Source organism: Clarias gariepinus, chromosome 4, assembly GCF_024256425.1.
Source record: "Clarias gariepinus isolate MV-2021 ecotype Netherlands chromosome 4, CGAR_prim_01v2, whole genome shotgun sequence".
Taxonomy (NCBI): Eukaryota; Metazoa; Chordata; class Actinopteri; order Siluriformes; family Clariidae; genus Clarias; species Clarias gariepinus.
In genome coordinates, this window is record NC_071103.1 from 5,821,130 (window position 1) to 5,835,839 (window position 14,710).

At 37.3% G+C, this 14,710-nt stretch overlaps 1 protein-coding gene across 4 annotated transcripts; it reads left to right on the forward strand.

Annotated features, from left to right (window-relative positions):
* Positions 1 to 1,930: 1,930 nt before the first annotated feature.
* On the forward strand, positions 1,931 to 9,820 carry LOC128520672 (C-C chemokine receptor type 3-like). Of its 4 annotated transcripts, none has more exons than XM_053495016.1 (3): positions 1,931 to 2,902; positions 3,996 to 4,072; positions 4,451 to 9,820. In XM_053495016.1, exons 2-3 carry the CDS (start codon positions 4,032 to 4,034, stop codon positions 5,469 to 5,471), a joined length of 1,062 nt encoding a protein of 353 aa, XP_053350991.1. In that variant the 5' UTR covers positions 1,931 to 2,902; positions 3,996 to 4,031; the 3' UTR covers positions 5,472 to 9,820. The 4 variants fall into 4 exon arrangements, with proteins under 4 accessions (XP_053350991.1, XP_053350993.1, XP_053350992.1 ...); XM_053495018.1 differs by having other exon boundaries at positions 4,009 to 4,072; XM_053495017.1 differs by having other exon boundaries at positions 1,931 to 2,715.
* Positions 9,821 to 14,710: the final 4,890 nt, after the last annotated feature.

Sequence of the window (14,710 nt, forward strand, 5' to 3'; positions counted from 1 at the left end):
TCCACTTGAGCTAAATTTGAGTGGCAAAGCCTGTGAATACTTATGTACAGGTAATTTATTTCATTATTTTTTATATTAAATACATTTTTTTAAATAAATTTGTTTGTAGAATTTAAAGGAAAATAATGAATTTAATCTATTTTGGAATAAGGCTATAACATAACTAAATGTGGAAATATCGAAGTGCTGTAAATACTTTCTAGATGCACTGTATAAATGTAATTATATGAGAACATAATTTTGCATATTTATTGTGATCAAATATTATGTAATAAGCCCTAGTCACATGACACATTTGTAGGCCGTAATGAAACATTGGCATATTAAATGCATTGATTTTTGAATATTATTTTAATTGGATCTTTCTGAACCAACATAACTAAATACTGTATGAATGACTTTAATCAGTATGTGTTCACGCAAGGCGGCATAGTTTTGTAGTGGTTAGCACAGTCACCTTATGCCTCCAGGGTCTGGGTTCGATTCCCGGCCACCCAGTCGCCCGTCGGTTTACCCTGCCTTAAGCCTCCTGGGATAGGCTCCAGGTCCCTGTGACCCTGAATACAGGATAAAGCATGATAGATCGTGAGTAAATGTTTATGAAATAGTTTTTTTTCATACAACATGTATGTTTTTATGTTGCCTATATTATTGTAGAAATTGTTTTATGTAACCGTTTATTTTATATATATATATATATATATATATATATATATATATATATATATATATATATATATACACACACTACCGTTCAAAAGTTTTAGAACACTTTCTAACTCCATGATCGTTCCTGATTTTTATTTCTTTCTACATTGTAAAGGAATGCTAAAGGCATCCAAAAAAATGCATTAATCTCCTTTGAACAGTTGATATTGAGATGTTTCTGCTACTTCTGCTCTGTAAAGACTTTATAACACCTCTAATTTGAGGTGCTGTTAATTGGTCATTTTTCAGGCTGATAACTCTAAATGAACTTCTCGTCTGCAGCAGAGGTGGGTTTTGGTCTCGCCCTCCTGGGACGGCCTTCATGAGAGCCAGTTTCATTATGGTGCTTGACAGATTTTGCAAATGCACTTGACATACTGTTCTTGCAAGAACTATTACAGAAAGGCTGACCTCTGTGTCTTAAAATAACAACTAACTGTTGTGTTTCTTGTTGTTACGTAATTACTTAATCCCATATGTGTTATTTTATAGTTTTGAAATTCCCTGTATTGTTCTAGAATGTAGAAAATAAATCACTAAACAAAAAAAAAAAAAAAAAAAAAGAAATTTGCAAGTGTTCTAAAACTTTTGAACGGTAGTGTATACTCAGCAAAAAAGAAACGTCCTCTGACTTTCAACTGTTTTTACTTTCAGTAAACTTAATGTGTAAATATTTGTATGAACACTAAAAGAGTCAACACCATAAGACATAAACTAAAAAAGTTTCACAATGTGTCCCTGAATGAAGGGAGGCTCAAAATCAAAAGTACCAGTCAGTATCTGGTGTGGCCACCAGCTGCTTGAAGTACTGCAGTGCATCTCCTCCTCATGGACTGCCTATTGCGGACAGTCTGAGCACTGATGGAGGGATTGTGTTTTCCCGTGTGTATCGGGCAGTTCTTGTGGCCATCCTGTACCTGTCACGCAGGTGTGATATATTTGGATGTACCGATCCTGTGCAGGTGTTGTTACACGTGGTCTTTTACCCACTGCGAGGAACACCTGAAAAAGGGACGTTTCTTTTTTTTTTTGCTGAGTATATATATATATATATATATAAACCGAACGAAGCGGAAGAAAATGCAAGCTCCATGCACACAGACCAGGGGCGAGAAGCGAACCCACATCCTGAAGGTGCAAGGCGACAGTGCTAACCACTTTGCCACAGCGCCACCCTCGCCACGTACGTTGTTATATAATATTTGATAGAGATTATATAGGGGACGATCCGGGGGCAGGAAGGCATTTTGTATTTAGAGTTTAACACCTTACATGGTCCGGCAATTCGGAGGCTATAGTGATTAAACAAGAAGATTCACAGGAGTAAAGCACATGACGTCATTTCTTCAGAATAATTCGAGAACGATAGACACACGGGTGAGTCAGACTTTAAGCGGAACATAGTGGGAGGGTTGTTATTTTCAGCAGTGATGTAACGTCAGGTTTTGTATTTAAACTCACACCATGCTGCGTGCGATATTCTGTAGTTTTCAACTCCTCCCAGTTATACACAGCCCAGCAGAGTTATTACCGCTCATTAACGCTTCCTGCTCTAATGTGGTGACTGATTTGGTTTACTTTGTTTTCGTGATGCTCGTTGGGAGAATGTTACAGAACAGCACGCGCGTCGGATTTCTCGCACGTGAGGTGATTGGACGGACGGACGGACATGTCCCGCTTTCAACCCCTCCTCCCCCCCACACGTTGTCCCAGGGGTGATTACACACTCGGACATCCTTTTCTTGTGAAGTCTAATATATTTACTGTACATTACATGCAAATTTAGCTTTCGTTTCAAAAATCATACGCGTTATCTGTGCGTGTTTCTTTAAAAATAGCCACGTCTACATGGGAACTTTACGAGTGTTTATTACCCCCCTTAAAATATACTGGGGAACGCGTCCCGTCTCCAAACACACACACACACACACACACACACATTCTCTGACTCCTCCACCCGTGCTCCCATAGAGCGCAGAACGGCACGAGCTCCCGTGAACAACCCAGGTACACTTTTACTTTCTGTTTTATACGGAAGAGTTTTGAGGTAACCACATGTCTACAGGTGGTTCCCCGTACCAAAACGTCTCGGAAAAGTTTTGCTCTCTGTCCATTATCCCGCTCTGTTTTTGTGAACCGAGTCAAATCATAAAGGCGATAGATTTAGCGTCCAGACTCAACGGCTTCCTGTCCGGTCTGTATATTATCTATGTGTGCATTTTATTTGTATTTATTATTTTTTTTGTTGTTGTTGTTGTTGCTGTTATTATTGACATGCTGTCCACTGCATATTAGTAATAGTGCACTATTATTTCAAGCCTTAAAACTACTGAGCATCTACATTTTTTAAACATATTCAATTCAGTTTTATTTGTTTAGTGCTTCTAACAATTGTCGCAAAGCTGGACAATTTATGGAAATTTGCATGAAATGTAAATAATGTGTATGAATCAAAATTATAGGATGGTCCTTGATGAGCAAGCCAAGGGCGAGGGTGGCTAAAGGAGATGGCAATAGGAAGAAACCTTGAGATGAACCAGACTCAACAGGAAACCCATCCTCATTTGGGTGATAACAGATAGCAGGGATGGTTTTGCAGTCATACTGTGTGTTAGAAGCATGGGCGTCGCTAGGCCATATTTAGCTTTAAAATAATAATTACTATTAATACCAAGGTATACTCATTAGTGGCGGAGCTGAACCCCATGTAGAATGTATGGACTGTTTTCATGAGGGCTGAAACCCAGCAATGAGCTGAAGGCTACTATCAAAGCAATCTGGTCTTTAGTACCTCCTCGGTAAGGAGACAGGCCAATCACCCCAATGCCACACCGAATTGATGTTAGAAGGTTTAATGCCAAAGGATCCCCAACCGAGTGTTAAATGCATTTTCTTTCCCAGATAATGCTTCAGAATATCTGTATTTTGTCAATGCTTTTTGACTGGTCTTATGAAAGAATAATATTTAATGATATTAGACCATCATGATTAAGCAGTAATCATCAAAATGAATAAAGTCTTAAAATATTTACTCTTTTTTTCGTCTAGAATAGATAAGAGTTTCACTTTCTGAATAAAATCAGGATAGGAAACAAACATTTTTTAAGATGTATTTAGTTAAGGTATTAAGGATATTCGTAATTTTTGAGATTTAAGCTGTCATCAAAGCAAAAATAACAATTTGCTTGCTTTATACTTTTTTGCTTGCTATATACTTTTGCATGCTATTTCATAATTATGATTCTATAATGTAAGAAATGGTAATATGTATGTATATTTAAACACAGGTTAATATTTCAGAGTTTGAAGCTGAATTGTGAACAATGAACAATAGCAGTAGCATCAAGGAAGGAACGGCACTCAAGTGAGTACATACTGTATTACATTCTAACTGTTTTTTCTTTATAATGATTTTACCACATGGCGCATGATTTATAAATATAAATATGTAATTAAAACAGATGATTGTGTAAAAAAAAAAACAGTTCAGACAGCCACCAAATACTAAATCAAGTTTGTGCAGACAGTGTTTCTGTTTGTTGGCACATGATAACTATAAACTTAATGAACATCTTTGAAGACAAGAATGTTACGCACAAGAGTTCTACCCAATGGTCATCATGTCCTCAAATGAGGAATTTTTTTTAAGAAGTTAGTTTTTATTTGTATAGCATATTTAACATTGACAAACTAACATTTTTACAAAGCAGTCTCTTGCAATATCTCTTCTTTTCGTTTTCAGCCTGACTGATTATGATTACACCAATGAATTTCCTGCGGTGTGTGAATACGGAACACATGCAAGCTGGTTTCTCCCAGTGCTCTACTCTCTGTTCTTCGTGGTGGGCTTCCCTAGCAACATGCTGGTGCTGTGGGTGATGTTAAAAGGTGTTCAGCTGAAAACCATGACTGATGTGTCTCTTGTTAACCTGGCCATTGCTGACCTTCTTCTAATCCTCACTCTCCCCTTCCTGGCTCACTATGCCAGAGATACCTGGGTATTTGGTAACACCATGTGCACTCTGGTCCTCAGTGTGTACTACATTGGATTTTATGCCGGTATTTTCTTTATTGTGCTGATGACCACAGAGAGATACTTGGCTATAGTTCATTCCTTGTTTGCCATGAGATTCCGAACAAAGTCCTTGGGGAGTTTAGCAAGCATGATTGTCTGGATTGTAGCTGTTGCAGCATCATTTCCTGAGCTACTGTATCTTGGAGTTGAACCATTTGAAAAAGAATTACTTTGCAGCGCTTATCCAAAAAATAAAGAAAGTCACAATAATGTGAGAAGTGCAGCTTTCATTAAAATGAATGTTTTAGGCATGCTGATTCCATTGATTATTGTGGGATTTTGTTACGCGATGGTGCTCCGGAAGCTTCAGTCCTGTCCAACTTCCAAGAAACGGGCCATTCGTCTTGTCGTTGTGGTCATGGTGGTTTTCTTCTGCTGTTGGATACCATACAACATTGCAGCATTCCTCAAAGTACTGGAACTGAAGGGCATCATTCCTCAAAAGTGTGATCTCAGCAAAAATATCCAGCTCATGCTGCAAGTCACTGAAGCTGTAGCATATTCACACAGCTGCCTCAATCCTTTCCTCTATGTGTTTGTGGGAGAAAAGTTCAAGAGGCAATTCGCCAGGCTCCTCCTTCAGACACCATGTATCCATCTGCAGTGTATGAATCGCTATTTAACCCGTTCTGCAGGATCGGAGCATGCACAGACCAGAAATGTGGACAAACTTTCACTTGCCATCTAAATAATGGAGGAACATGAAACTGTATAAATAATTTTTTTTTATTATTATTTTACATTATGTTATGCTGGATTAAATGGTGAAAATGTTAGAGTTTGTATCTGCATGTGTTATACACAGCCAAAAAAGTCACACACTCTAACATTTTATTGGATCACCATATATTTTTATTATGGCATGCATTCACTGTGGCATCTTTTTAGTAAGCTTTTGCAATGTCACCACATTTATTTTTGTCTAGAGTCAATTAATTCTTCACCAAGATTTTGTATTGATGATGGGAGAGTCTATATAAATATTCCAAAGATTTAATAGAGTAAAGGTCTGGATTCTGTGGTGGGATTTAATCCATGCATGAAAATGTCTCGTGCTCAAAACCATTTTTCTTTTTTTTACAATTTGAGTCCAATGAAACCTGGCATGTTGGAATATGTTGATGCAATCATTCAAGGATAAATCCATTGATGTAAAATCCTGGCTACACATGTAGCGCATACAGTGGCGCCTGACTATCCAATATGCTGGAAGCACAAAATTCTCTAGATAGTTTTTTCTATACTTACGTTCCTTTGTGTGTTTAAGTTCCCGTTGATTTGAAACTAAAAGGCTTAAACATGTTCCAGCATGATCACTTCCCATGTGCACTATATGAGGTTCATGGTTTGCCAAGAATGAAGTGGGAGAACTTGATTTGACTGCACAAACCCTCACTTTAACCCCAGTGAACACCTTTGGGATGAATTTGAATCATAACTGCCTCTCAGCCCTTTCTGCCTGACATTGATTAAAGTGGGGACTAATGGAAAGTTGGTCAAGTGTCCACATACTTGTTGGTCAATTTTGATTTGTAACATACAGTATGAAGATTTTGCTATTATTTTCTCCATTTTACTGCACTAACAGTACTATACATATACTGTAGTAATTACAGTAAAACATATACTTATTTAACCTCCACCTTATAGTTATTATTATAAGTGTAATTACAATGCCAAAATTTGCACTGATGTGTATACATTACTATTTTGCACTTCTGGTAGATATATTCTACCTGTATTATGCAATAACAATAAAGTTGTACCTATTTACCTAGCAATCTACCTACATACTTATTTTCTTTTCAATTATATATAAATAGCATATTTTAAGGTTAACTGGGTCATTATATACAGTATAATACAGTAAAAATCACAGCATTTTAAATGAATGTGCTAGTAAAATAATTAGGATAGTTTTGAGGTGACTTTATCTTAAGTTATTTAACAGATTTGTGATGTGTTTTTTATTTTTTATTTTTTAAAGCTCGTTTACATGGTTCAGTATAGATTTAACCTCCTCTTCTAGCTGATCTGACACACTCAACATTTCTGTGATCTGGAAGAATTAAGACGGGTTATTTCCCCCCTTCCCAGCTAATGTTATAAATTGCATATAGCGTAATTGTGCCATATTAGCCCCACATTTACAAGGCTACAGCATGCATTGGTGGAGCCAACCCATTGACCGGCAGGGAAAAGAACAACAAACAAGGACATGACAGTACATTTGAACAAGTTTTACCTTAAAATTGAAATTATTTACTAAGTCTATACAATGTGTTTAATATTTGTCTTTTCTAAATAGTAAAAAGGTTTCTAAAAAGGTAAATGTATACAACAATGGAATCTGTAATTTAGACATACTGGTAGAGTAAATACTGTACATTCGACATTTATGGTATATTTTTATTCATTTTACCTACATTTTATTTTTAGAGTAAAGTTCATGTTGGCTCCACCAGTGCATGCTGTAGCCTTGTAGAAAAAATTGCAACGTCCTGCAATTCTGTGATGTGCTATTTTGGATTTTATGATGTTATGGTGTTTAATAATGCTTTATACTTTCTACAGTTTTTTTCTCAAAAGTGCAACTTGGAATCTCTCCTAAAAAGTTTTATCATGGATCTTAAAAATAGTCTAAATCAAGAAACAATAGTCTAATAAACAATCAAAAATGACAGCAATGGAGTTTAGCTTTTTTTCCCCAGATGCAAAATTGTTTGTTATAGACATATATTATGCATTATTATAAGCTGCCAACCTTATAACATACACAAACTTACAACTAAATTTTCATATAGAACCAACACAAAAATACCGTAGGAAAACAAGCAAGACAGCAGAAGTACAGAAAGGTTACAATTTCTGAAAATAAGACATTTTCTCAAGATCATTTTTCTTAGGACTGAGCATCTGTTTCATGATAAAGGATAAAAGAGTCAAGAACATGGATTATATGAATATTAAATGGTAATTCTATATATAATTACAGTAAATGTTGTGTAATATCAGTTTCTGTTCCCATACATTATTACAGTCAGACACTTAACAGTCCTTTACTCACTACTATAGCTTCCCTTTTATTCTCTCTAAATATAAGACAAAAAAAGCTGGTTGGATGTTACCAAGAAACCACAGAAGACTGCTTGTATTAATTGTAGCAATAAAATCAGATTTGAGAGATAATTCTATTACTGTAAGCGACATAGCTGAGAATATAACAGGTTTTCCTAGTTATTCTCACTTACTCACTCACTCATCGTCTATACCACTTTATCCTGTATTCAGGGTCACAGGGACCTGGAGCTTATCCTAGGAGACATAGGGCACAAGGCGGGGTACACCATGGATAGGGTGCCAGTCCATCGCACATACACTCACTCACACACACATTCACACACTATGGGCAATTTGGAAACACCAATAAGCCTAAGGGTTTAATATAATGTTGGCACTTTCCACAAGGTTTAGGAGTGTGTTTATGGGAATTTTTGACCACTCTTCCAGAAGTGCACTTGTAAGGTCAGACACTGATGTCGGACGAGAAGGCCTGGCTCCCAGTCCTGACTCTAATTCATCCCGAAGATGTTCTATCAAAAGTTCATTTATTTCAGTAATGCAACTTTAAAAGATGAAACTAATATATGAGATAGACTCATTACATCAAGCTGTGATTTGTCATAATTGACAATAATTATAGGATGATTATGGCTTACAGCTCATGAAAACCCCAAATCCACAATCTTGGAAGATTAGAATATTGTGAAAAGGTTCAATATTCTAGGCTCAAAGTGTCCCACTTTAATCAGCTAACTAAGCCATAACACCTGCAAAGGGTTCCCAAACCTTTAAATGGTCTCTCAGTCTCAGTAGGAAGCACAATCATGGGAAAGACTGCTAACCTGACAGAAAACCATCATTGACATCCTCCATAAGGAGGGAAAGCCTCAAAAGGTAATTGCAAAAGAAGTTGCATGTTCCCAAAGTGATGTATCAAAGCACATTAATAGAAAGTTATGTGGAAGAAAAAAGTGTGAAAGGAGAAGGTGCACAAGCAGCAGGGATGATTGCAGCCTTGAGAGGGAAAAGGCCATTTAGAAGTGTTGGGAACTTTCACAAGGAGTGGACTGAGGCTGGAGTCAATGCATCAAGAACCACAAAACAGAGATGAGTCCTGGACATTGGTTTTAAATGTCGTATTCCTCTTGTCAAGCCAGCCGCTTCTGAACAAATGCTGAAGAGCTGAAGGCCGCTATTGAAGCATCTCTGGTCTTCCATAACACCTCAGCAGTGCCATAGGCTAATAGCTTCCATGCTGCATTAAGGTAGTAATTGCTGCAAAAGGGGCCCAAACCAAGTACTGAGTACATATGCATACTGCAGTCCAATATGTTCTATGTACAATCCTAGTTTTATTGATTGCATGTAATATTTTAATTTTCTGAGATTGTGGATTTGGGGGTTTCATGAGCTGTATGCCATAATTATCTCATTAATGAAAAATTATGACAACTGTTTAACTGTTATAATATTACATATATCTGTGTGTGTGTGCATATATATGTAATTTAAGTCACAGTGGGAACCATGCATTCAGGAACTGTTCACACTTTCTGTGTCTACACAGCAGTTATCTTTCTATTGTACAGACCAAAGGACAGTTTTTCACTGATCTAATGTCCATTCCTCATGCTACTTGGCACAAACAAGTCTGTTGTTCTTCCAAAGTAATGCAGTCACCTCTATACACTGTTGAAATGCCTGCTTGAACTCTGTGAAGCATTTGTGTGGGCTCTTATCTGAGGTGCTCTAAATATATTAACACACTTAGCTGTAGCACTAATAGCAGTAGCATTAATAGTTGCACTATTGACTATGTACCCACCATTTTATTCTCTCAAGCACATTAAGAAGGCAAGAAATGTCATATGTTAACATGTGAGAAGGCACACCTGTGATTTGAAAACAATTTGAGGCAGGAAAGACTTTGGAAAATGTAAAAGTTTTTTGTTGACTACATGTTTTTTTACTTGTTCTTTTATAGTTTGGATGTCATCAGTATTAAAGTATGATGTTAAAAAAATAAAAAGATTGTAAAACACCAAAGTAGAAGTGGTGTCCAGGCTTTTGATTTGTATCACATACACACACACACACACACACACACACACACACACACACACACTTTTTTCTATTTTCCACAACAGTACTGAAGATTTCGAAAGTATGATATAACACAAATGAAATTAGGTAACTAAGTAACAACAACACAAAAAAAATAACACTAACACTAAGATCAGTTGTTCTTGAATAGTTCTTGCAAGAACAGTATTGTCAAGTGCATTTACAAAACCCATCAAGCATCATGATGAAAGTGGCTCGCATGAAGACCTTACCAGAAAAAATCTAAACGAAAAACTTGCCTCTGCTGCAGAGAAGAAGTTCATTTAGAGTCACCAGCCTAAGAAATCACCAATTAACAACCAGCATCTCAGATTAGAGCCGTTATGAAGGATTTACAGAGCGTAAGTAGGAGAGTAAGATTTCAACTGTTCAAAGGAGATTATTAATAATAGTAATATATACTTATACTATATATTTATATATATTAAGCAATTAATATATATCACCCAAGGTTGGGCTTAAAATCCCTGCAGGTGTGATGTGGCAGTGATGCGGTCATAGGCAAATAATTAAAATGATTGTGTTAAAATTCTGCAGAGTAGACTTTACTAAGTCATTCGTTGACAAATGGCACACAATACTGTGTCACAGGTGTTTTACACACAATTTACACCCTTTTTCAGCACTTTAATCTCAGTTTTATGTTTTTGTGTTTGAAGCTAAATGGCAAAAATGTGCACTACCGGCAATCCCTGGGGTCCCTGGTTTCTAGCTGAAAACCATGACTGAGGTGTCTCTCCTGAACTTGGCCATCTATAACCTTCTACTTATCTTTACTCTCCCTTTACTGGCTCACTATGCCTGAAATACCTGTTTTTTGGATGATGCCATGTGCCATGCACGTGACCATGGGTCCTCAGTGTGTACTACAGTACATTAGATTTTATGCTGGCATTGTCTTTTTTTGTTCTGATGCAATAAAATGACCGCAGTTATTATGTTAACAGGGTCACTATACCCAGTATAATTACAAAAGAAAAATAATAAATAATTAAATAAAATCTCAGATTGTGCAGCTGGTGATGATAGTTTCAAAGTGATTTAGTCATGTAAGGTCAAAACTGACATACATATTGATTGGTGACTGGGTTTTTAGGGTCAAAAAGCATTAAAAAGACTGCTCACCTGGTTTAATGTAAATTTAACCTATTCTGCTAGCTGATTTTACATACTCAAGGTTCTGTATACCAATTAAGAATGGTTATTTCCCCTTCTCAGGTAATGTATTCATTGCAAACAGACAACAAACCCTATGTGCTTTTTTGAGCTTGTTTGTGCTGAAAAAAAAAGCATCACACTATGATGTCACTCAATGTGATGTCAGTCAATATGATGTCCCTCAGGAAAATATTAGCCACTTTTCGGCATAAGTTTAAAGCATCACGATGGCTAAACCATTTAATATCTGAGGGTTTACATGTTCACATGCAAGGATGTTTGAGCTATACAGCAAAATCTTATGTGAAGGTGCCAACATGCAGACTTTATTGTCTAAATAACTGGCAAGGAACATGAGTACACCCTAAGTGGACATGCCAAAACTGTTTCCTAAGTATCAATATTTTGTGTAAGCACCATGGTTATCTAGCATGGGTTTAATTCTCCTGGGCATGGAATACACCACAGCTGCACATGTTGTTGCTGGGATCCTCTTCCACTCCTCCATAATAATATCGCGGAGCTGCTGGATGTTAGACACACGCCGCTTTTGCCATCTTCTGCTTGAGGACGCACCACAGGAGCTCAATAGGGTTCCGGAGACATACTCGACCACTGACAAACAAATAAACATGATGAATAGGACATGTGACTTTGCATAAATAAAGATGTACGGCTGTTATCCTAGGTTAAACTCTCTCTCTCTCTCTCTCTCTCTCTCTCTATATATATATATATATATATATATATATATATAATCTTTTGCATATATATATATATATATATAGTGTAACCTCAGATTACGAGTAACATGGTTTGCAAGTGTTCCACAAGGCGAGCAAAGATTTTTAATAAATTTTGACTTGAAAAACAAGTGTTGTCTTGGTTTACGAGTACCAAGTATCATGTATCACGCATGCACTTCTTGTTTTGATGCCGAGCGTCACATGATCACAACTGAGCCAATGGTTTTTCTCTCTCTTGCGCTGCGGAATTGTAGGTGATTGTGTCCCCTGCTGGGTCCTAGTGCTCATCTCTCACTGGTATAATCAACATCCGTGCACGTGTGTACTGTTTACAATAACACTATAACCACGTGTGTGTTTGTGTGTGAAACATATTTTATTTCGTGTTTGTAAGCGTGTCTGTGCAGCAGGCGTGAATTGTTTATTTTAACACACGTGTGTGCGCGAGTATAAAGCAAAAGCAAGTCTTATTAGAGGGTAAAGATCCATTTTTTGTCGTGTTTGTGCACGAACAAAAAATTTTAAACTGTGCTCCTTTACTTACACCAACACACACACACACACACACACTCTCGCCCTTCCCACACACATACAGACGCGCACTCTCTGCCTTACACTTAAACTCTGCTCTGTCACAAATCTTTTTCAAAGGTAAAGTGCAGGTTCATTTTGGGTTTATTTTTGGGTTTCCTACGTTACAGAAGTAATTCCGTTAGTATGCCCTCACACAATTGTGATTAGCGATGTTCCTTGTTTTTTCTGATAAAACAGTCTCTCTCTCTCTCTCTTTTTATATATATATATATATATATATATATATATATATATATATATATATTATGTACACGGTGGTGTAGTGGTTAGCACTGTCGCTTTGCACCTCCAGGGTCCGGGTGCGATTCCTGGCCAGGCTCGATTCCCATGTCTGTGTGCATGGAGATTGCATGTTCTCCTTGTGCTTGGTGGGTTTCCTCCGGTTTCCTCCCACAGTCCAAAGATATGCAGGTTAGGCTAATTGGCGTTCCCAAATTGCCCATGGTGTGTGGGTGTGTGTATTTCTGTGGGCCCTGCGATGGATTGGCACCCAGTCCAGGGTGTACCCTGCCTCATGCCCTAAGTCTCCTGGGATAGGCTCCAGGTTCCTGTGACCCTAAATACAGGATAAAGCAGAATTGAAGATGAGTGAGTGAGAGCTATTATCCATTTTATAAATCCCCTAGGATGAGAATGTGAAATTCCATTGGAAGCGTTTTAAAAACAACCCAAAATAACTTACTTCCTGTTGATCTGATCTGTCATCCTACTGGCAGCTGATTCCAACCTGTGTGCTAATTGTCATTACTTTTTAAGTATCTTAAGACGCCAGAAAACCTTGAATGCGGGAAAAAAATATAATCCTTAGAAAAACAAGACAGCCCTCAGAGAAAATGACAGTGGCAAGGAACAAACTCTTAGAGACGGCAATAGATAGAAATCTTCAGAGGACAGAGACACAAAAGAGAACGCATCCTCATTTGGATGATAACAGATACTGCTGAGTTGTTTTGCAGTCATATTAATAATAGGTGTTAGTATGTTGGAAGTTTAATATACAGGGGAGGTGCCTAAGTAAATATGGAGTTCACACAAAAAAAAGGTATCACACTCCAATGTCAATCAATTTGATATAAAAAAAATCCCTTTGCAATTTTGCATCCTCAATATCGGGAAAATAACTGACTTCCTGTTGGGTAGATCACATGACGTGCATAGTAATAGTTGTTCAGCCAGTTCTTCAATCAGGTTTAACATGTAAACATGCAAGTGTTTATGAGCTAAGCAGCAAAATCTCATTTAAAGGCCTTCTGACACGCCCAGGGCCCAACTGCTTACTCTAGGCATCCTCACATACTTGGGCTCTAACAAGGGTGGTAAGTCATATGCAATTTGCCTATAATAAATTTTTGGCTACATTTTGCACGAGGCCTGAAGTATTACTATGTAAAGCTTACATGTTAACATTACCTTTAATTTTAAGTTTAAAACTGATTTATGTTCACTGCTTACTCAAATACAAAAACTCCAGGAAAATTAAAGTTTGATATTTTGTTATTTTAAAATCTGGGCTTCTCGTACTGTTTAACTCTAAGATCTACTGTACATCTGATTTTATTCATGGTCAGAGGTAGGGATTGTCATATTTACATAATGAGATAAGGCAGCGCTCATAAAACCATGCTAAAAAGAGACACACATTGTGTGTCTGTAAAGGTGGGAAATCCTCTGGTGTAATGCGTGAACCCGGGTGCAGCATCACTCAGCAGTCTCCGCAGCTGTCCATGTTGCCATGACAACCAAGTATTCCAGTGCGCGGAGATCTATGTCTTTGATCTATACACTCCTGGATGGAAACAGTGCTGCCAACTTAGCGACTTTGTCTCTATATGTATAGCGAGTATTCAGACCCCTGAAAAGCGACTAGCGACAAATCTAGCAACTTTTTTCGGTATTACTGAAGACTTGGAGACTTTGATGTGTTCGTACCATACCATTCTTAGACTTCTTAACTTGCTGCAGCAGCATTTCCAGGTGGCCCAGTCCTCTCTCAGCAGTCCCTTCCGGCTGCAGTCACAGCAGGAGATTTGCTTTCCCTTGCTAGCCGCTCCCACCCTGGCCGGTAAGGGCTTTTAAAAACCAACATTAACTAATTAACACTAGCTTCTATGTTCTTTTGTATTCTATCTATTTATATTTTTTCTTTTATTATACAAGTAACGAAAGCAAAACAGGCCTCTAACAATAGCTTGTTCTAATTTTTTTTCTATTCTGTCTCATTTAATTTTATTTTATTAAATAA